Genomic DNA, 22,083 nt, shown 5'->3' with positions numbered 1-22,083 from the left:
CTAGGAGCTAGCATAGGAGCTAGGAGCTAGCATAACAAACACGCAGGTGTTTTTATGCAGGATTAATTTGTGGCATATTAAATATAAGCCTGGTTGTGTTGTGGCTAATAGAGTATATATATGTCTTGTGTTTATTTACTGTTTTAGTCATTCCCAGCTGAATATCAGGTACCTTGAGTATGCAGCCTTGGCTGCTAAACATTTGCTAGCTTGACCGTATGTGCGCGTCACGTACGTAACTTTTTAAAAATATATAAGCTTTATGAACCTTGGGTTAGGTGAACGGTCTTTTGGGCTGAGTGATTGTGTGTGTTGATCAGGTGTTTGAATTGTATTGGCGTGTTCTATGGAGCTAGGAGCTAGCAGAGGAGCTAGGAGCTAGCGTAACAAACACGCAGGTGTTTTTATGCAGGATTAATTTGTGGCATATTAAATATAAGCCTGGTTGTGTTGTGGCTAATAGAGTATATATATGTCTTGTGTTTATTTACTGTTGTAGTCATTCCCAGCTGAATATCAGGTCACCCCCGGCTCTCACAGCATCTTCCCTATCTGAATAGCTTCAACTCCCCACTAGTCCTTCACTTGCACTTTACTCATCCACAAATCTTTCATCCTCGCTCAAATTAATGGGGAAATTGTCGCTTTCTCGGTCCGAATCTCTCTCACTTCATGCGGCCATCATTGTAAACAATAGGGAACTTTGCGTATATGTTCAACTGACTACGTCACGCTACTTCCGGTAGGGGCAAGCCTTTTTTTCATCAGATACCAAAAGTTGCAATCTTTATCGTCGTTGTTCTATACTAAATCCTTTCAGCAAAAATATGGCAATATCGCGAAATGATCAAGTATGACACATAGAATAGATCTGCTATCCCCGTTTAAATAAAAAAAAATCATTTCAGTAGGCCTTTAATCTATTTCTAGGTGTGACACCGGGACAACTGACAACTTAAAAACATGAAAACAGTCTTACCTTTCAATGCCCTCCTGGGAGTAGTAAACGCCATATGTTTGTATAGATCCTCCAGTCTCCTCTGGGGGGCGCCAGCTGAGTCGAACAAATCGACTGGACACTAGGACAGGGACCAGGTCACGGGGGGCAGAGGGGAGGGCAACGCCTGGGCTGGGGGACACTGGTGGGGGATCAGAGGAGGAGGAGTAAGTCAAAGGGGTGCCAGAAGGAGCAGGCGGAGCAGGAGGTGGGCAGGGTGTAGTGGGCGTGTGGGCGGGCCTGTACTGAGTGGGTGTGGCTTCTGTGAATATTTTATCAAGAGCAGAGGGAGGGAGACAATGCAGGAAGGACAAGGGACGACCACAGCGGGGAATGGAGGTAAGATGGAGTTGCAAAGTAAAGAAAAAAGAGAAAATAAGACATGAGATGAACGGATAAGGAACAAAAGACATGGAAGAGACAAGAAGGAAGAAAAAGGAAGAAGAAGAGTGGTAAAGAAGATCCAAGACAAGAAAAAATAGTGGCAGAATTTCTTAGAGTTCTAATTAGTTCAAACATTTGAAAGCAAGCACACATATCAGAATTCAAAAAGGGTTTAACGATACATGTATTTGTCATATGACTTCCTAGTACAGTACCCTTACTGTACCAAAAATTTACCAAACCGTGATCTGAGAGGGGAACTGCACTTTTTTAGTCAATTTTGCCTATCATTCAAAAAGGATTATGAAAGATGTGTTGACGGATGGATTTTTTTTAATGCATTCTAACTTGCAAATACACGTAAAGAAAAGTCTGCTTACAGGATGTCCTCTATTCCGCCCATAAAATCCAATTAAAAAAAAAAATCCTAAAAGCGCCAATACTCCATTTAGATTTTGTGACTTGAATATTAACCAAGTAGTAGTAATATTGATATTATAAGCGCTAACGCAGGGAAACTCTTTATAGCAGCGCCGTGATCACGGACCTGTGTTATGTTTACATCGAGTGGCCAGCTGTTTCCTCGCTTCTCTGCTTCTTGAAAGTGTATCATAGATCATAAATCATGCCTCTCACCTATATAGAAGAAGGCTGAGGATGTATTCCGACAAGTTGGTACACTTTGACAGCCAAATTAGACTTGGAAATGGCAAGAACGACACGAAAAGACGCTTAGCTCTACTTCCCTTTTTCTTCGAGAGGATTATGAGTCATTCTTCATCTAAACGGGAATATTTGAACATCCTAGCAGTCAGCATTCTAATGATAGCAGACCTTATACAGTAAGTGATGTTTTATTATGTTCGTTGCTTCTCATGAAGTCTGGAGTGAGTAATAATCAGGGATGTTGTTAAAAAAAGCAAACGGCGTGATGCGTTTTGGAAATCAATGCACCGCATATGCTTAAAATGATAAAATATGTAAATATTAAATGTTACTGTACATGTGTCCGTTACAACATTACATATATACTTACATCATGTATATAAAACCTTAATGGAGGTGTTTAAGGGCTTTATAGGCAGAACAGAGCGGTTTCCATAGGCTCCATTGTAAGATGACTTTTGATCAAATGTATTTACTATTTATAATGCATTAACAAAAATCGCATCCGTTGTCATGCCTTTTATAATTATTCTGAACGATAGGCAAAATTCAAAAAACAAGTGCAGTGATGACAATGTACCATTACACACCTAGTACACAATATATTACACTTGATTGTCAGCGAATGATGATATCATGAAAATGTCAATGATTCATGTACACAGGGCTTTGGTTTATCAGCTTTTCTATCATGGATTGCCACTACAAATCAGTTGCAGGATATGTTTGTTTTGATAGTTTTTTAACAGATTCTCATTTTGATGGTAAAAAAATGTGCTAAATTGTCACAACCAGCACAAAATCCACCGTTTGGATTATTACTACCGTTTTGTGTCCACAGTTTTCGGTTTGGTTTGGTGTACATCATTGGTCTTTTTAACACTCAGAATACCATATATCCTAATAATCCACCTTTACCATTTATTGGTTGTGGTTCTAACATAAATATGACAAATTAATTAAATACAAAAATCTATACATGTATTGATACAACACATCATTGGAAAATAGTGACCAAAATTTCAAGTCCAAGCATAATCATGTAACAAAATAATGTACCAATAATTGCTTTAAGTTTATATTTATTACATTTAAAGTAAACAAACAGCCCACACAAGGATACATCAATCATTATTTTCAACACTGGCGGCCAAACTATTAGAAGCTGTCAAGTTATCTTTAACTGAGCAATGAAGATGTTTATGACGCTACAATCCCTGTTATCCTAGATCGCGGCCACAACAACAGCTAGCTTGTTTTAGCATTAGCACAATGTTTTTCTGTGCTTTCCACTTGGCTTTTAGATGACAGTAGCCATAACATTTGTGTAAGCATATCTATCGCCTGACACGTAAAAGTCATTTAGGAACTGTTTTGCCTTTGGAGTAAGAGATGAGTTGTATAGTTGTTTTTTCCGCACACTTGTTTTAGGTGGCTCTATGGAGGTGAGTAAAATGTTTTGTTTTGGTGGGAGCAGTTGAATGCTTGTGAGGAAGTAAACATGGATTTCGCCAGACAAATATTGCTTCTCCTCACATTTTGCATTTCAGTCACATTATGTCAATTTCTGTAATTTTACATGTTTGATGGAATATTTTGTTTTTATTTGCTAGTTCTGTGATTTGGTTCACCATTCCTTCAATGCGGAAATCTTAAAGGCCCTATGCTCCAAACTGATTAGTAATACAAAGAAAAAAGAAACACGCATGATTTAAACAACACATGCCCAATGATCCTTGCCAGGTCAAATGAAAGGTTGATGTCTTTGTCATGACCTAGCAGCCTATCTCCTTTTTTGTTGCAGTACCTGGTTGCTGGAGTCACCAGTGCACACACCTTATTCTCATCATCTGAGTACTTCAGAACATCAGTCCCAGTACTCAGCGCCGGTAGATTTCCTGATGTTACACCCTTCCTGCCATGTTCACCTGCTCTGCTTTGGTTTTCTTCACACTCATTGCCCTCTGTGACTTTAGTCTGCATAATGATATGTCAAAATTATTTGAGTTGCACTTGCATACAGGTGTTTTAAAATGTGTTACTCCGTATATTCACACTCAAAAAGATACGTTTCTGGATCATCATTTGTCCCAAATTAATATTTGTTGGCTCTCATGAAGTATGCCATAATTAGTAGTTGTTAATGGAAATAGTGAACAATACGGCATATGTGTTCTTGTCTCACAAAGGGATTGTGAATGATGGGCAAAATTCCCCAAAAAGTGCAGTTCCCCAAGGGAACACAGAGCGCTAATTACCTGTTGTATTGACATCATGAGCTGGTGTGAGTTTATTCTGCCTCTCACCTGGACAGTAGAAAGATGAGGACATAATCTGACAAGTTGGTAACTTTGGCACCCAATTTAGATTCGTGAACGGCGAGAAAGACACAAAAAGACGCTTGGTTCACCCCTTTTTTCTTGATTATGAGTCGTTCTTGATCAAAATGGGAATATATCAACAAATATATCAACAACCCATCAATCGGCATTCCGGTGAGAGCAGTACATTAAGTGATGTTTTATTATGATTTTTGGCATTCATGAAGTCTGCAGTGAGTTGTAATCGGTGATGTTGTCAAAGAAAAAAGCAAACGTAGTGATGCGATTTTGAAATTAATGAAATAAATGTTGGCTTAAAATGAGCAAAATACATAAGTATTACTTTTGTACATGTTGTGAATGTACCTGTTACTACATTACATATATACTTACAGCATGTAAATATTACCTTTGGAGGTTTCTGGATCTTTTTTTAAAAACTTTATAGGCAGAAAAGAGCAACACCCATAGGATCCATTGTAAGTGTACTTTTGATCGCATCTATTTACTAATTAGAATGCATATAAAAAGGAAAAACATGCTTGTCTTACATAAGGATTGTGAATGCAACATTCCCCAAAAATTGCAGTTTTCCTTTAAGTTGTATTTGTTTTACTCAGCATATTGATGTGCCAAAGTTCAATAGTTTTACTCTGAATATTGATATCCATCCATCCGTGTTCTACCGCTTGCCTATCCCACCTGCACTTGGGCGGAAGGCAGGGTACACCCTGGACAATTTGCCACCTCAGGGCCCCACACAAACAGACATACAACCAATCAGCTTAAGTTTAATAGTTTTAGTCTGCAAATGCTAAAATTCTTTAGAGATGTTCTGGCATACAGGTGTTTAAAACATTTTTTTTTAAACTAGTGTACATTATGTTCTTTGCTTTTTGCAAAAATACTAAGTCAATACATTTGAATGAGTATGATCTAATGAAGGTTTGGGTGTTCTCCATAACCAACATTATTCATTATCATCAGTGTTGGGTTAGTTACTAAAAACCAGTATCTAGTTACAGTTACTATATTTCAAGAGTAACTCAGTTACTTACACCAAAAAGTAATGTATAACTGTGAAAAGTAACTTTTAGTTCCTTTTTTTTTTTTTTTTTTTTAAATGCTCCCATTAATGCCCTTTTAGCCTTCATTTCAGTACTGTTATTTCACTGGAGAATAATACAATGTGTTGATCAACTTGACATGCATTTGCATCACTGAACTCTGCTAAGCAATGTGGTCTACATACAACACACAAAGACAAAGATATGTTTCAAAGGGCCAATTTATTTCAGGCCAGAACAAATTGACAAAACTATTTTAAATAGCTGCAACATAACATACATAAGTAACAAACAGCATAATAACAACATAGCTGTAAACCTGGCTTCACCTAAGGAAGGCACACGTGACAAACACAAAGCCTAACCAGGCAGATTTGAATTGTTGTTTTGGGCAGTAGATAGGATCTTTGATCCAAGACACAATTTACATTTAACTAAAATGTTATTTTCTTTGTGCTCGACAAAAGAAAAGAAGTGAGAATATGTCATACTTGCCAACCCTCCCGAATTTCAGTGCCTCTCCCCGGGACAACCATTCTCCCGAATTTCTGAGTGAGGACAGCCTGTCGTCACGTCCGCTTGCCCAACCAAAAATTAACCACAGAACACTATATATATATATATATATATAGTGTTCTGTGGTTAATTTTTGGTTGGCCAATGGTTTACGTTGTATTGGGCAGCCCCCACTCCCTCTCCTCCCCACATCCACACCCACACCCAGACACACACAGAGCGCGCCTTTGGCTTGTGACACAAGAGATTCAGAAGGACGACACAGCAGCGCTCCAATAAAACACACTCATATCTTATGTTTCTAGCCGATACTACATACACAATAACGTAAAATAACGCAGTATGTAGTAACGGTAACTGAGTTACTGAATATAAAAAATAACGCGTTAGATTACTAGTTACCGCCAAAACTAACGGCGGTACAGTAACACGTTACTTTGTAGCGCGTTAGTCCCAACACTGATTATCATAACATTACTTTTTTGCAGTACAGATAGTGAATGCACTGTACGTTGGTAGTTAATTACCCTTATTTGCACAGAATAATTGAGATACCGTAACACCAGAGAACAATGTAAAGAATATGTCCTTGCTTGGTGGTCAGAGAGCTGAGGAGGCTCCAAGCAGTAAAATGCCATTGCACTAGAAATAGACGAGTAAAATAAATAATAGACCCAGACACAACAAGAGAAGCGCACAAAAACAATCGGAATACATTTTAACATGACCCAGCTGTCTGACTGCAGACCATACCCACGTGCAAGTAGCCTGCCTTTTTCTGTCAAAATGTCAAATATTCACAAGGTACTCTGCATTTATATTGTTTCTGCTGCCCGAGTGATCTTTGCAGGAGTTTGCTTTTCCAGTGTGAGGTTGCCACAAAAGTGTTATATTATTTTCATTCTTTAAAACAATCGATGCGTGGAATTGACACCACTTTAACAGAAATACACAAAACAGAATATCATATTCAAACCGGTAATTCCAAAGAGCATTATTTGGGTCTGTGGCTATGTTGACTATGCACTTTAATAGTATAGTATTTTGTTATCCATAAAGCAACTGATGCAATCATAAATCTAAGTTTTCTGCATTTATGTAGAGTATGGGGTGTCCTGTTCAATACTAATATCGGACTGATATCCGCAAAAAACAAGTATCAGATTATATCGATTTACATCTAAACTCTCCGATATAAGGCTCTAATACAAGCAGGGATACTTGTGCAATGCTTGATAGCCAGTTAACAGTTAAATATTCTCCAATAAGCACAGATGCTCTCCTTGTATTTTAGTCAAGTCATTTACAAAAGGTAAAAATGGGAGGGAATAGGCTAGGAGCTAGCAGCTACACAACCACTAAGCAAACTATACCTCACAAGATAGACATACGTAATAAATGTCAAACAAAAACAAATGAGTAAATAAATAAAACATGGTAATACCCACACAGTATTGGTTGAAATCAGAGAAGAAATTTTGATTTGATATGTTGTTATATTGTGTTCAAAATTTAAAAAATATATAGCTTTAATCAAATCGCAACATTGAGAAAGCCAAACAATCTAGCTAATCATGTTGATTAATTACTGAGATTTTGACAATTCGCTCACTCCTGGAATCATCTGAGTATTGTTTGTTGAAGCCCGTGGCATGCTTATAAAAAAAACAACGGCAATAATGTGACAGAACAAAACACGAAAACAAACTGAATGAAGCATCCAAATATCTAAAAAAATATATCACTTTTTTGAATAATGTGAATACATTTTCTTTGTCCTTGCCACACAAACCTCTGCTTTGTAGTTTGTACCAAAGCTTGTCCCTCTGGGAGCTGCTCTGACGCAGTCACTTGAATTACTATACTACACTTTCATAAACCGTTAAAATAATTTCAAGACCGCAAATGGTTTGCAGAAGATTGTTGGTTTTAAAAATAAATATTTGGAAAGGTTAAGTAGGTTATATTTACCACATGCCTGCCATATACTGTATGTATGTATGATATTTTTCATTCACGATCTGGTCCTTAAAATCTCTAAGATGATTAAGTTTGATTAATTAGTTGGTACAAACCTTGCACATAAATCTTAAACAGGAAAATGTTCAAAGCCAAATGTATAAATGCAGTATAAAAGAGAGTAATGAAGACATGCCACATGCTTGCTTGAGAGGTTTAACCTTGACCACTTTGTCGATTAATATTTGCTGTACATCTCTTTTGTCGATTTTAACCTCCATTTATGCAGAATAGGCTGCTGTTCTCATTCCCTTGCTTCAACTTCACCCTGCTTCAAAATTCATACTTCTCTTTCTCTCCCTGCACTCAATTTCAGGCCTCATTTCAGCCAGCTGCCATTAAAAACAGCTGCACACACACAAACACACATACACACAAGCGCACACACACGCATGCACTCACACACCTTATCTCTGGTTAAACTCCTCTAAAATATTTATTCCCATAAATCACCACCACTGTGGGTGAGTACAAACTCAAACAACTTGTTGTGTATGTGTGTGTTTATGCGTCTGTGCGTGAATACAAGTTCATTAGATATATAAAAATGTTCATATATATATATATATATATATATATATATATATATATATATATATATATATACAAACACACATATACATACACATTAACGTTAAAGGCCTACTGAAACCCACTACTACCGACCACGCAGTCTGATAGATTATATATCAATGATGAAATCTTAACATTGCAACACATGCCAACACGGCCGGGTTAACTTATAAAGTGCAATTTTACATTTCCCGCTAAACTTCCGGTTGAAAACGTCTATGTATTATGACGTATGCGCATGACGTCAATCATTGAAACGGAAGTATTCGGACACATTGTATCTAATACAAAAAGCTCGGTTTTCATCGCAAAATTCCACAGTATTCTGGACATCTGTGTTGGTGAATCTTTTGCAATTTGTTTAATGAACAATAAAGACTGCAAAGAAGAAAGCTGTAGGTTGGATCGGTGTATAAGCGGCTGGCTGCAGCAACACAACCAGGAGGACTTTGACTTGGATAGCAGACGCGCTATCCGACCCTAGCCGCCGACCGCATTGATGATCGGGTGAAGTTCTTCGTCGCTCCGTCTATCGCTGGAACGCAGGTGAGCACGGGTGTTGATGAGCAGATGAGGGCTGGCTGGCGTAGGTAGATAGCTAATGTTTTTAGCATAGCTCTGTGAGGTCCCGTTGCTAAATTAGCTTCAATGGCGTCGTTAGCAACAGCATTGTTAAGCTTCGCCAGGCTGGAAAGCATTAACCGTGTAGTTACATGTCCATGGATTAATAGTATTGTTGATTTTCTGTCTATCCTTCCAGTCAGGGGTTTATTTCTTTTGTTTCTATCTGCAGTTAAGCCCGATGCTATCACGTTAGCTCCGTAGCTAAAGTGCTTCGCCGATGTATTGTCGTGGAGATAAAAGTCACTGTGAATGTCCATTTCGCGTTCTCGACTCTCATTTTCAAGAGGATATAGTATCCGAAGTGGTTTAAAATACAAATCCATGATCCACAATAGAAAAAGGAGAGAGTGTGGAATCCAATGAGCCAGCTTGTACCTAAGTTACGGTCAGAGCGAAAAAAGATGCGTCCTGCACTGCACTCTAGTCCTTCACTCTTACGTTTCTCATCCACAAATCTTTCATCCTGGCTCAAATTAATGGGGTAATCATCGTTTTCTCGGTCCGAATCGCTCTCGCTGCTGGTGTAAACAATGTGGAAATGTGAGGAGCCTTTCAACCTGTGACGTCACGCTACTTCCGGTACAGGCAAGGCTTTTTTAATCAGCGACCAAAAGTTGCGAACTTTATCGTCGATGTTCTCTACTAAATCCTTTCAGCAAAAATATGGCAATATCGCGAAATGATCAAGTATGGCACATAGAATGGATCTGCTATTCCCGTTTAAATTTTAAAAAATCATTTCAGTAGGCCTTTAACATATATTGAAAACAATTATCGCGTTAATCATAAATTAATTTAAATTAATCGCACTATTTGTTTTGACCGCACCTTGATCCGAAAGGCAATGCACATTGTTACATGGGCAGTGATCAGGCCGCACGCCAGTGCAACGATGAAGGAGGAGAGTCCCAGCAGTGTGTTCGGCGGCTGATTTCTCTTTCAAGCGCTCTCCAACGAAACTTTTGATAAAACTAAGGTCGTTTGTACATATTGACAAACGTTCTTGTCATTGTAGCAAATCAAGTTTAAAATATCATCTCAAAGCAACACATTTACTTGAGGATGCATGCCGCTAGCAAAAAATCCGGCCCAAATGCTACAAACAAAGGACGTCTAACAGCGCTGGCTGAGTTTACACGCGTTATAATGGTACCGTGGCATGTTGATGCTGGGGGTCTTCCTTCCAGGATGCGCGGAACAACAGGAAGCAGTGTGCATGTAAGAAGAATGATTTATTGGCATAAATCATGGAAAACAATACAATACAAACAAAACAAGCATGCCTAACACACGGGAAGCTAACAGGATAGCTCACACGGAACACTAAGACGGGACGCACAAGAAAAACACAGGGGACCAACGTGACAGTTGCATACGCAAATAAAAGCACCAAGGTGAGTGAAGCGAAAAGGCAGGTCTAAATAGCTCTCTGATTAGTGCCCGGCAGCAGGTGAGCGTGCCGAACACTAATCAGAGGCAGGTGAAACTAATCAGCAACCGTGGTAACCAAAACACAAACCCAGGGGTGCTCAAGACAGGGACTGAGGGAGCTCAAAACTAAACAGAACATGATCCGGGCAACGGATCATAACATACATCAGATAAGTTAAATCATGCTTTTGCAAAATGGAAAGCCACTGCATGTCGGCCGCTGAACATCATTGAAGAACAAGGACTGCAAGATGTCATGAATATCGCCTCAGGTGACTCCGCATACAAACTACCTTCGAGTTAAACAATTACACAAGGATAAAGGAACTGTACTGCACACACAAAAGCAGCAAGATACAACTATTGGCTGATGCTGAATTTATTTCGCTTACCCGAGACCATCGGACTTCGGTAAGTAGTCACAACTACATTGGAGTAACTGCACATTTAATAGATAAACCATGGAAACTACAATCCTTTGCTCTGGGCGTTTTAAAAACTGAAGAAATACATTTTGCTGAAGCATGCACAAGTCAGTTCCTTCAAGTTGCTAAGGACTGGAATATTACTGAAAATGTCAGTACATTAGGGACAGACAGCGCTCACAACATGGCTGCTGCTGCAAGCATACTTGCCAACCTTGAGACCTCCGAATTCGGGAGCTGGGGTTGAGTTGGGGAGGGGCAGGGTTGAGGTGGGCGGGGTTTGGTGGTAGCGCGGGGTGTATATTTTAGCGTCCCGGAAGAGTTAGTGCTGCAAGGGGTTCTGGGTATTTGTTCTGTTGTGTTTATGTTGTGTTACGGTGCGGATGTTCTCCAGAAATGTGTTTGGCATTCTTGTTTGGTGTGGGTTCACAGTGTGGCGCATATTTGTAACAGTGTTAAAGTTGTTTATACGGCTACCCTCAGTGTGACCTGTATGGCTGTTGATCAAGTATGCCTTGCATTCACTTATGTGTGTGTAAAAGCCGCATATATTATGTGACTGGGCCGGAACGCTGTTTGTATGGAGGAAAAGCGGACGTGACGACAGGTTGTAGAGGACGCTAAAGGCAGTGCCTTTAAGGCACAGTGTCAATAATGTTGTCCGGGTGGAAATCGGGAGAAATTCGGGAGAATGGTTGCCCCGGGAGATTTTCGGGAGGGGCTCTGAAATTCGGGAGTCTCCCAGGAAAATCGGGAAGGTTGGCAAGTATGGCTGCAAGACGTTTACCATTTAAACATCTGCCGTGTGTCGCCCATGCTATACAGAGAGTTATCACTGTGGCTTTGTGTGATGGTGGATTTAATGTGCCTTTAGTTAAATGCCGCAAAATTGTGGGACATTTCAAGCACAGCCCTACTAACATATCTGAGTTGAAAGCACAAAAAGTAGCGCATGGCATGAAGGAGGAGGTACTTGTCCAGGATGTGCCTACACGCTGGAATTCAACTCTGGCAATGATCAAGGAGCCACTGATAGCAACATTGGCCCAGCAGAAGCACAAATTAGCTCTCTTTACATCAGCAGAACATGAAAAGTTGGAAAAGCTGGAGGTGCTGTTGGAGACATGCAGGTAAAGTGTTATTGTCTTTCTTAGTAATCTAATTTGTAGTATCTTCATTTTTTTATTCTGTGGGATGTGTTTGTTTTTGCCCCTTAGGTACATCACAGAGCTCCTTGGTGGGGAAAAGTATGTGTCCTGTTCTGTTATGCTTCCTGCCATCTGCCATCTACTGCATACCATGGAGGTGTCCGACGTTGATCCAGCTTACATACTCCCCTTCAAGGCTGAATTCATATCTCAGCAAAAGAAAAGATAACTTTTACCTGGCCTGGTTCAAGTTACCTACCGCTTTAGATCCCAGGTTTAAGGACCTTTGATGCTTGCCACGGGCAGAAAGGGGGGAGGTGTGGCAAAATTTGAGTGAAATGATAAAAGAAAGTGCACTTGAACCCCAGAGGTCCATGAATGAAACTGAACAAGAACCCCCACCAAAACGGATCTCACTCTTGCTCATGGGATCAGAGTCAGAATCACAGGACAAACAAACAATGTTCTCCGGGTACAAGGCTGAGCATTGTGTGAGCATTGACACGTGTCCCTTGGATTAGTGGCCCGCATATAGTGGTGCCTATAGTAAACTGGCACATTTTGCACACAAATACTTAGCTGCCCATGCTTCCACTGTACCCTGTGAAATACTTTTTTCATTGGCAGGTCACATTGTACAGAAAATGTGTCACGTGCGGGGGGTTGCAGCTTGCTGCGAGGTTCGTTCCCCCGGGATGCAAACGGACCACTCCGGACAGGACGTGCAGGTAGGAACATGATTTATTCTCAAAAACTCGAACAAGTGCCAAAACAGAAAACAAGCCGACGGAACAACGTGCAGATTGCGATCGAAGCTAAGGCTACCACTTAGCATAGGCAAAAGACAAGGAATACTCACGTAACTTGTTGCATGAAGCAAACAATGAAGCCAGGCCGACTGACCGGCAAAGGCAGGCTTAAATAGTCCCTCTGATTAGTGCTCGGAAAACAGGTGAGTGTCCCGAGCACCAATCAGAGACAGGTGGAAACAATAAGCACCCATGGTAACTAAAACCAAACAAGGGTGCACAAAAACAGGAACTAAGGGAGTCCAAAACTAACAGAATATAACAAAAACATGATGCGGGCCACGGATCATGACAAAATGAGATCAGCACTGTCATCTGAAAATGTAAATACATTATTTTTCGGATTATAAATCGCTCCGGAGTATACGTCGCACCGCCCGAAAATGCATAATAAAGAAGGAAAAAAACATATATACTTCGCACTCGAGTATTAGTCGCATTTTGGGGGGAAGAAATTTATTTGATGAAATCCAACACCAAGAATAGACATTTGAAAAGCAATTTAAAATAAATAAAGAATAGTGAACAACAGGCTGAATAAGTGTACGTTATATGACGCATAAATAACCAACTGAGAATGTGCCTGGTATGTTAACGTAACATATTATGGTAAGAGTCATTCAAATAAGTATAACATATAGAACATGTTATACGTTTATCAAACAATCTTTCACTCCTGATCGCTAAATCCAATGAAATCTTCTTCCTCGTTGTCGCTCCTGGTACGCGCCCCTAGCGTCCTTTCTTTCTGCTGCTCGATCGCCGTTTTCTGCTGCATATTTCACTACGTCCAGCTTGTAATCTGCAGTATATGATTTTCTTTTCGGTGCCATTTTTGTTCAGCCCTTCTCAGTTTTTATAAGTTACCGCTAATGTTGAAATGATCCATTTTAATAGCTACGGCAGTAGCATATAGCAGTTAGCATCCCATGACCCACAATGCACTTCTGCCATGACCCTCCCCCGCCGAATTCTTATTGGTTGACGTGTGTGTGACGATTGCTGACGTGAGTGTGACGATTGCTGACATTTGCTTTGAATTAGATAAATAATATTATTTGATATTGTACGGTAATGTGTTAATAATTTCACACATAAGTCGCTCCGGAGTATATGTCGCACCCACGGCCAAACTATGAAAAAAACTGCGACATATAACCCGAAAAATATGGTGGGCGCTTTTGTTTAAACAACTGGAATAAAGGAAGAGTAAATGCAGATGTAAAAGGTGCACTACAGAGTGTTGAGTTATTCATGGGTGTGTTTACTACATTACCTGTTAGCGTCCATCTGTACCTTGTTGTTTGCTATATTATTGTGAACTATTACCAAATGTGCACTTAATTCTTATTATACCGTCACCAGGTTTTCAGCAAATCAATGACTTGCAGTTAAGCAAAACATTTTAAAATGTTTGTCCTCCATCAGTGTGTGAATGTGTGTGTGAATGGGTGAATGTGGAAATACTGTCAAAGCGCTTTGAGTACCTTGAAGGTAGAAAAGCGCTATACAAGCATAACCCATTTATCATGTATTTATCATTTATATGACACTTTGACAATACAACTCAATGTATGTCTAAATATTGTGTCTTTTAAAAGTTCATTTGGTGTGATTATATGCATCAAGTGTTAATTCAAGGCTAAGGCAAAATATCGAGATATATATCGTGTATCGTGACATGGCCTAAAAATATTGAGATATTAATAAAAGGCCATATCGTCCAGCCCTAATATATATATATATATATATGATCATAATCAATATCAGAGTTGTTTGGGGAAAAAAAGCATTAAGGTAAAACACAAATGTCTACTGCAGAGCACGTTGCCTCTCAGGAGAATATATTTTTAGAACAAAGTGTGTGCAATTTTTTTATTTTTCATTATTGACCTTGTGAGACATTTTTCACATTTCACTTATTATTTCACAGACAGAACTGTATGTTAATTATGATAACACAAGTTAGACATACTGTATGCAGGAAGTATCTCGGTAAAGTGCACAATTCTGTGTCCCTGACAGAAGTTTAGTTTTTACAGACGCTAAAAAAAAAGGGCAACACTTGTGGTTTTTGCTCTCATTTTTCATGAGCTAAACAGAGAGACGGTAAACATTTTCTATATACACAGAACGTCTGTTTTTCTTAAATATTGCTGACAAATGTGTCTAAATGTGTGTTAGTGAACACTTCTCCCTTGCCCAGATAGGCCATCTGCATTTAGACGTAGACTTCCTTTTATTGTCATTCAAATTTTAACTTTGCAGTACAGATAAGAACGAAATTTCGTTGCATTAGCTCATGGTAGTGCAGGATAAAAGAGCAATAAGGTGCAGATATAAATAAATAGATTACTGTACAGATAAATATATTGCACTTTTGCATATGCATCCACATTTATGGATGTATGTTATATTGTCTTTATATTCCAGCGAGTTAATCCATTTTTGGGGGGAATTGAGGGGATTATTTTAATGCGTTCAAGAGTCTTACGGCCTGAGGGAAGAAGCTGTTACAGAACCTGGAGGTTCTGCTACGGAGGCTGCGGAAAATCTTTCTAGAGTCCAGCAGTGAAAACAGTCCTTGGTGGTGGTGGGAGGAGTCTCTGCAGATTTTCTGAGCCCTGGTCAGGCAGCGGCTTTTAGCGATCTCCTGGATAGGAGGAAGAGGAGTCCTGATGATCTTTTCCGCCGTCCTCACCACTCTCTGCAGAGACTTCCAGTCTGAGGCATTGCAGGCTCCAGTCCAGACAGAGATGCTGTTGGTCAGTAGACTCTCTATTGTGCCTCTGTAGAATGTGGTGAGAACGAGGGGAGGGAGCTGTGCTCTTTTCATCCGATGCAAAAAGTGCATGCGCTGCTGAGCTCTTTTTACAAGAGCTCTGGTGTGTAGGGACCAGGTCATATTGTCATCATTTCAAGATGCTGGTTAAGCAGCATGACTACTGCACAATTGTGTCTTCAGGTCAGTTACTTTAAAAAAGATCCTTGAAGAATGTGCAGTTATATTGTATGGGGTTGGGGGACACTGAATGCAATATGTTGATGACGTCAAAGCAGTTTAATGCGTTATTGCCATAGCAACCAGTGACACACTATGGTTCTCACATGAAGCTCACACCTGGTAGAGCTGATACTGGATGAGGTATAGTAGAATGGCACCTTGATGTTCACATAAATCAAAGTGATCTACAATGCCGCCTCACTGCTCACTCACCCATTCACATTCACATTTTATACCACGCTGGTGCTAACTAGGTCATTGGGAGCCATTTGCGGCCCATTGCCTCCGTCAAAGAGCTTTGACATCCTCTTAAATACTACGCTTCAACGTATATGCGTTAGATTTTATTCAGGAAATCGTCAACAGAACGTTAAGCACCAATGGCATGCCACAAAGAAAAGCCAACCATAATACACCGATATCAGGACCATCGTGTTTTGTTGTCCAGTTTCTTGTGTTTGTCACTTCAAAAGAATGAACGACATTACTTAGAAATGAATGGTGACCGTTTAACACTGTAATAGACATCTGACACCATAATCATGCTTTACTACACACTATGTTCCAATTCAGAATATAGTTAATATTGTTGAAACTTTTGAGACCAAACAACACCCTTTTCAGACAACCCAAATTCTGAATCGAGGGCATTTATTGTAGTTATTAAAAAGCAGATTGGTACCTCAAGCATAATGTCATGTTTTACATTTCCCCTGTTTTTATTGTTATGTCTGCCTTTTCCTCTTGGCGGTTTCTCACTCTCTCTTCTGTTGATTACAGACTTGGTTGCAGCTGGAGGCGAGACAATTAGGCACAACTGATTCTTGTTGTCTTGTTGTTGCTATATCTCTACGCTGCTGACCCGTCTCCGCTCGGGATGGTTCCTGCTGGCCCCACTATGGACTGGACTTTCGCTGATGTGTTGAACTTTCACAATATTATGTCAGACCCACTCGACATCCATTGCTTTCGGTCTCCCCTAGAGGGGGGGGGGGGGGGGGGGGTTACCCACATATGCGGTCCTCTCCAAGGTTTCTCATAGTCATTCACATTGACGTCCCACTGGGGTGAGTTTTCCTTGCCCGTATGTGGGCTCTGTACCGAGGATGTCGTTGTGGCTTGTACAGCCCTTTGAGACACTTGTGATTTAGGGCTATATAAATAAACATTGATTGATTGATTGATTGATTTAAGCTGAGGGGAATGGGCAACATGTTGCCTTCCTGTGAAACCTGCCAGCACTCCGCTGTTTCTAATGTTCACCTTTGTAACTTTTGATAACTTTATATTTGCCTAGTTGTCTCCAGCCGTCCAGCTGACTATTTTTGTTGTAGATTTAGTCAAATATATTTTTGTTTCACCTGCTGTTCTGCATCTGCGGTTCAGACCTAACTGAGGCATTACACATAAGCCTCTATCAAGTGGGAATATTATACAACATAAAACATAAATGGTGGAATATGAGATGGTTATTGTACATGCTCACAACTCAGTAGGGTTGGGTACCTTCCAAATTTGAACCAATACAGTACCAATGCACGGTACATGACAATCAATACTAGTACTGTCACACAGCGGTGAGGGAAGTCCTGTTTTGGGGTTGTCTGGCGAACTTCCTGTTTTATGTTGAAAGTCTAATCCTCCTCTCGTTTCAGGCCACTTGCTCTTCCTCCTGTCTGATGTCTTTCCTGATTGCCTGATTGTGCCCACCTGTGTCACCCTCCCTCATGTGTATATAACCCTCGTCTTCCCCTGTCTTATTGCCAGAGTATATCGTCTGATTGTGTACCGCCAGCCGTCTTCCAAAGTCTTGTCCGAGTCGCTAAGTATTGCCTTGCTTTATTTTTTGCTTTCTTTGATTTTAATTTGCTAAAGTGTTTTTGATCAGTTTTTTTAGCTTGTTTCATAGTGCTCTGCCTTCTTTTTTCCCTTTTCTTGAAGCGCTTTAATTTGTAGTTTTTTCTTAGCCCTTTATAGTGTAGTTCTGTTTATAGCTGTTTGTCTCCTCTTCGTGAACGATTTTCTTTTGGTGTAGATTGTTGTTTGTTGATTATTAGATCCTTATAGATTTTGCTATCGCCTTTTTTCCTCCCTCGGGAGTGATTTTCCGTTTATTATTTTTCGCCCTGTACTACGTTTCCTTTTGACTCTAGTGGGTCAAGTCTAGAGTTTATAGCCATTTGTCTATTCACTCTCTCTGAAGAGAGTTCTCAGAAACTGTTGAATAAAAAAGCCTGCGTCAATCATTTCCCATCTGCAACTGAGTCCTCATTCTTGCCAAGGCCTAACAAGTACTCAACGGTACCAATTTTTAGTACATTTGAGGGTTAATAATTGTTTGTTCCAAAATCAAATTTTTGATGTAACACTTAAAAATTAGCTGATTATTATAACTGTACAGTCCAGTGGTTATATCCAGATTTTTGATTACATTTCTGAATATTGTTTGTAAGTAGTACAAATTCCCTTGTGGATCATTAAAGTTTGTCTAAGTCTAAGTTGCGATTCCAAGATGTTAGCAGGCAGTAGTGTATATGCGTTGATGTATTGCCGAGTTCGGAAGTAGCCTTTGCCCTGAATCTGACTACCGAGACTTATGTTGCGCCCTACAAACTGTTTATATAAGTATTGTATTACACACCAGCTGTTTAATTATAATGTGCATCTTAGTTGTAGTTTTCATTACCAAATTTGGAGGTGTTGAAATCGTCATGTAAAATAGCTAAACAGTAGGATATCAAAGGCAAAGCAAGGCATCAAGCTAGCAAATTTGGAAAAAGTGGAGTTTTACAACACGTTCGAGCGTTTTCTATCAGGCATACTTGCTTTGGTGGCATGGAAAATTGCAACATTACCCAGAGGCAGTTTGGCTGAGTCTGCTCTGAATGCTACTTAAATGAATATTTCCTTGCCAAGTGTTTGAGCCAGTGTTGAGTCTGCAACCGGAAGTGACATCGTGAGCAACAAAGGCATTGAAATATGGCACCGATTGATTTTACCTGAATTGATACCCGATCATACCGACATAATTCGGTCTGTGCCTATAAAAGTACTGCATTTGGTAACCATCCCTACTGCTCAGTTGGCAAAGGATTGTGGGATTTGTTTGGGACAGGCATGGTATGGAACCGAGGAGGCATATGTTTACATTTGTGGTTGAGGAGGAAACACATGTACAACAGTAAAACCTGTGGAAAACAGCAAAAGTGGCCACTATACGCATGTTACCAAGGACTGTTTTCACTGCTGGACTCTAGAAAGAGGTTCCGCAGCCTCCGAAGCAGAACCTCCAGGTTCTGTAACAGATTCTTCCCTCAAGAACGCATCATAATTAGATTATCCCCTCAACTCCCCCCAAAATGGATTAACTCGCTGGAATAAAAAAGACAATATAACATACATCCATAAACGTGGACGCATGTGGAAAAGTGCAATATATTTATCTGTACAGTAATCTATTTATTTATTTATATGTATTTATATACATTTATTTAGTTTATATATATATTTATTAGGGGTGGGCAAGTTAATGCGTTAATTTTGAGTTAACCCATCAATCTATTAGGGACGGCGTGGCGAAGTTGGTAGCGTGGCTGTGCCAGCAATCGGAGTGTTGCTGGTTACTGGGGTTCAATTCCCACCTTCTACCTTCCTAGTCACGTCCGTTGTGTCCTTGGGCAAGACACTTCACCCTTTGCCTCTGATGGCTGCTGGTTACCGCCTTGCATGGCAGCTCCCGCCATCAGTGTGTGAATGTGTGTGTGAATGGGTAAATGTGGAAATACTGTCAAAGCGCTTTGAGTACCTTGAAGGTAGAAAAGCGCTATACAAGTACAGCCCATTTATCATTATCATTTATTAACGCCGACAAATATTTTATCGCGCGTTATTGCATATGTTTTTTACATGCTTTTATTTTGTTAACTCCTATTGCTGGCTCCTGCGGAAAAGGAAGGAGAACGTGGAAGAAAGCAAAACAAGTATGGAGAAGAAGGGTAACTCAACAGAACTTTTACAGGGTAATTTCCATTATAAAGTACTTCCAGGCGGCGGATTTGACAGAAGCAAAGTTGTTTGTAGCCACTGCCAAGCTGAATTTGCTTATCACAGGAGTACTTCCAGTCTAAAATATCACCTTAACGCGAAGCACACTGTTGATGCGAGCAAACCATTCAACAAAGCAGGAAGTGGAGCCAGGCTTTGGCAGACTATGTTAAATGCAGCGTGCGGGAGAAGTATAGATAAACCAGAGCAAGAGAAGCTAACAAATGCCATAGCGAAGTGGATAGTTACAGACTGTAGGCCCATTAGTGTTGTGGAAGACGCCGGCCTGAGAAACATTGTGCGAATCGCAACAAGTGACAGCACGTATGAGCCGCCATCAAGACGCACCATCGCACCAAGAATACACCTGTTGTATGAAAAGGAGAGGACTGTAAAAGTGACAACTTTACAACGTGCAGCTGCAGTTGCTCTCAGTGGGGACTACAGGACATCAATCGGTAACCAATGTTATATTTAATGTAACTTGTTACCTCAGAAATTGCCTGTAGAATTGTTGTGATTGTGGCTCAGGACTTTGTTTTATTTTTCATAAGGAACAGTATAACATTAAAGCCCAGGTAGTGGCAATAAGCTTTAATTTTGTATTTGCTTTGATAACATTGTTGAAGCTGAGGCTGAAGATTTACAAATATTTTGTTCAACTGCTAACTGTTTGAAAATGCTGTTAAAAGTGTGTTTGCACAGTAAATGTTATGGCACTTTAATTCATAGGGCAGTACATTTAAAATTAATGGCCGGCAAGTTCTAAGAATGAACAAACTGCACCGAGTTGAGTGAGATTATCTGAAGGAACTCCATTATTAACATGGACTTTACATTGTAGTCCCCTGTAAAGGAAATCCCAGCAGTAAAGTGTTTTGTGCTTCACCCTTTCTTTTCTTTCTCCCTGATAAAAGAAAATGTTTCTGTTGTTACCTCAGAAATTGCCTGTTCGGATGTTATGATTGTGGCTCAGGGATTTGTATGTAGTTTATATTTATTTTCCATAACAAACAGGATAACTTAAATACCCTGGCAGTGACAATAAGCGTGAATGTTTGTATTTATATTTTTTGAGTTGATTTTCATAAAATATGCTATTTAACTGCTACTGTTAAACAAGTACTGATTTAAATTGTGTTTGCACAACAAATGTTTTGGCGCTTTTCTTCATATGGGAGAATATTCCAAAAAAGGTGCACTACACACTACTTTTGAATTCATTATTTGGTTTTGCGTATACAATGCAGTTAATCGTGATTAATCGGAGAAATAGTGCGATTAACTATGATTACAATTTGTAATCGTTGCCCACCCCTAATATTTATGTATTATTTATATATATTTATTTATTTATTTACATATGCACCTTATTGCTTTTTTATCCTGCACTACCATGAGTTTATGTAACAAAATTGTGTTCTTATCTGTGCTGTAAAGTTCAAATTTGAATGACAATAAAAAGGAAGTCTAAGTCTAAGTCTAAGTCTAAGTTACCATGACAAACTCAAATGTTGAGACTATCATAGCAAATTCATCCTAAAAAGAGTAAAGAGCAACAACAGACCCCTAAATTTTACCAAGTGCGCATTCATTTATGCTGAGGAGCCAATACAGTAGGTTTCCACTCAGTCATTAGTCTACTTCCTGCAGCTTTGCTGTTGTCTACTGCATCACATCGCCATTGTTTCTGAGCTCTCTAAAGCAAATATGTAAGGCTTTGATTCGTAATGAATTTAGTACAGATGTGGTAAAGCGGGAGAGGAAGTATGAGGCATAAGCAAAATAAATCTGATTTTAAAAATACAGTTCTCTCTCCATAGTAATAGCTTACTTACAATGACAGAGCTTTCTCTCTGGCACTCATCGAGGGTGGACGCTCCCCTTTCCTCTCCCTTATCTCTCCTGCTTGCTTCTTTGTCTTGTCTTAACTTTCTTGTTGCCTCTTTTTGCACTGCTCTCCAAATCTAAACATTGGAACTATTTAACTAGCCTCAACGAAATTGACAAGATCTTGGGTTTGGGGGAACCTGCTGTCGTGACGAAGCGGTTATT

At 39.7% G+C, this 22,083-nt stretch overlaps 1 protein-coding gene across 1 annotated transcript in view; it reads right to left on the bottom strand.

The window, feature by feature from the left end:
- Positions 1-22,083, bottom strand: part of dcc (DCC netrin 1 receptor) — a 563,221-nt gene that overhangs the window by 356,161 nt on the left and 184,977 nt on the right. Inside the window, exon 7 of the mRNA XM_062031404.1 lies at positions 980-1,139. Within this exon, the coding sequence (XP_061887388.1) occupies positions 980-1,139 (160 nt within the window). The remainder of the gene's footprint in view (positions 1-979; positions 1,140-22,083) is intronic.

This window comes from Entelurus aequoreus, linkage group LG21, assembly GCF_033978785.1.
Source record: "Entelurus aequoreus isolate RoL-2023_Sb linkage group LG21, RoL_Eaeq_v1.1, whole genome shotgun sequence".
Lineage (NCBI taxonomy): Eukaryota > Metazoa > Chordata > Actinopteri > Syngnathiformes > Syngnathidae > Entelurus > Entelurus aequoreus.
This window is presented reverse-complemented; position numbering and strand designations above follow the sequence as displayed.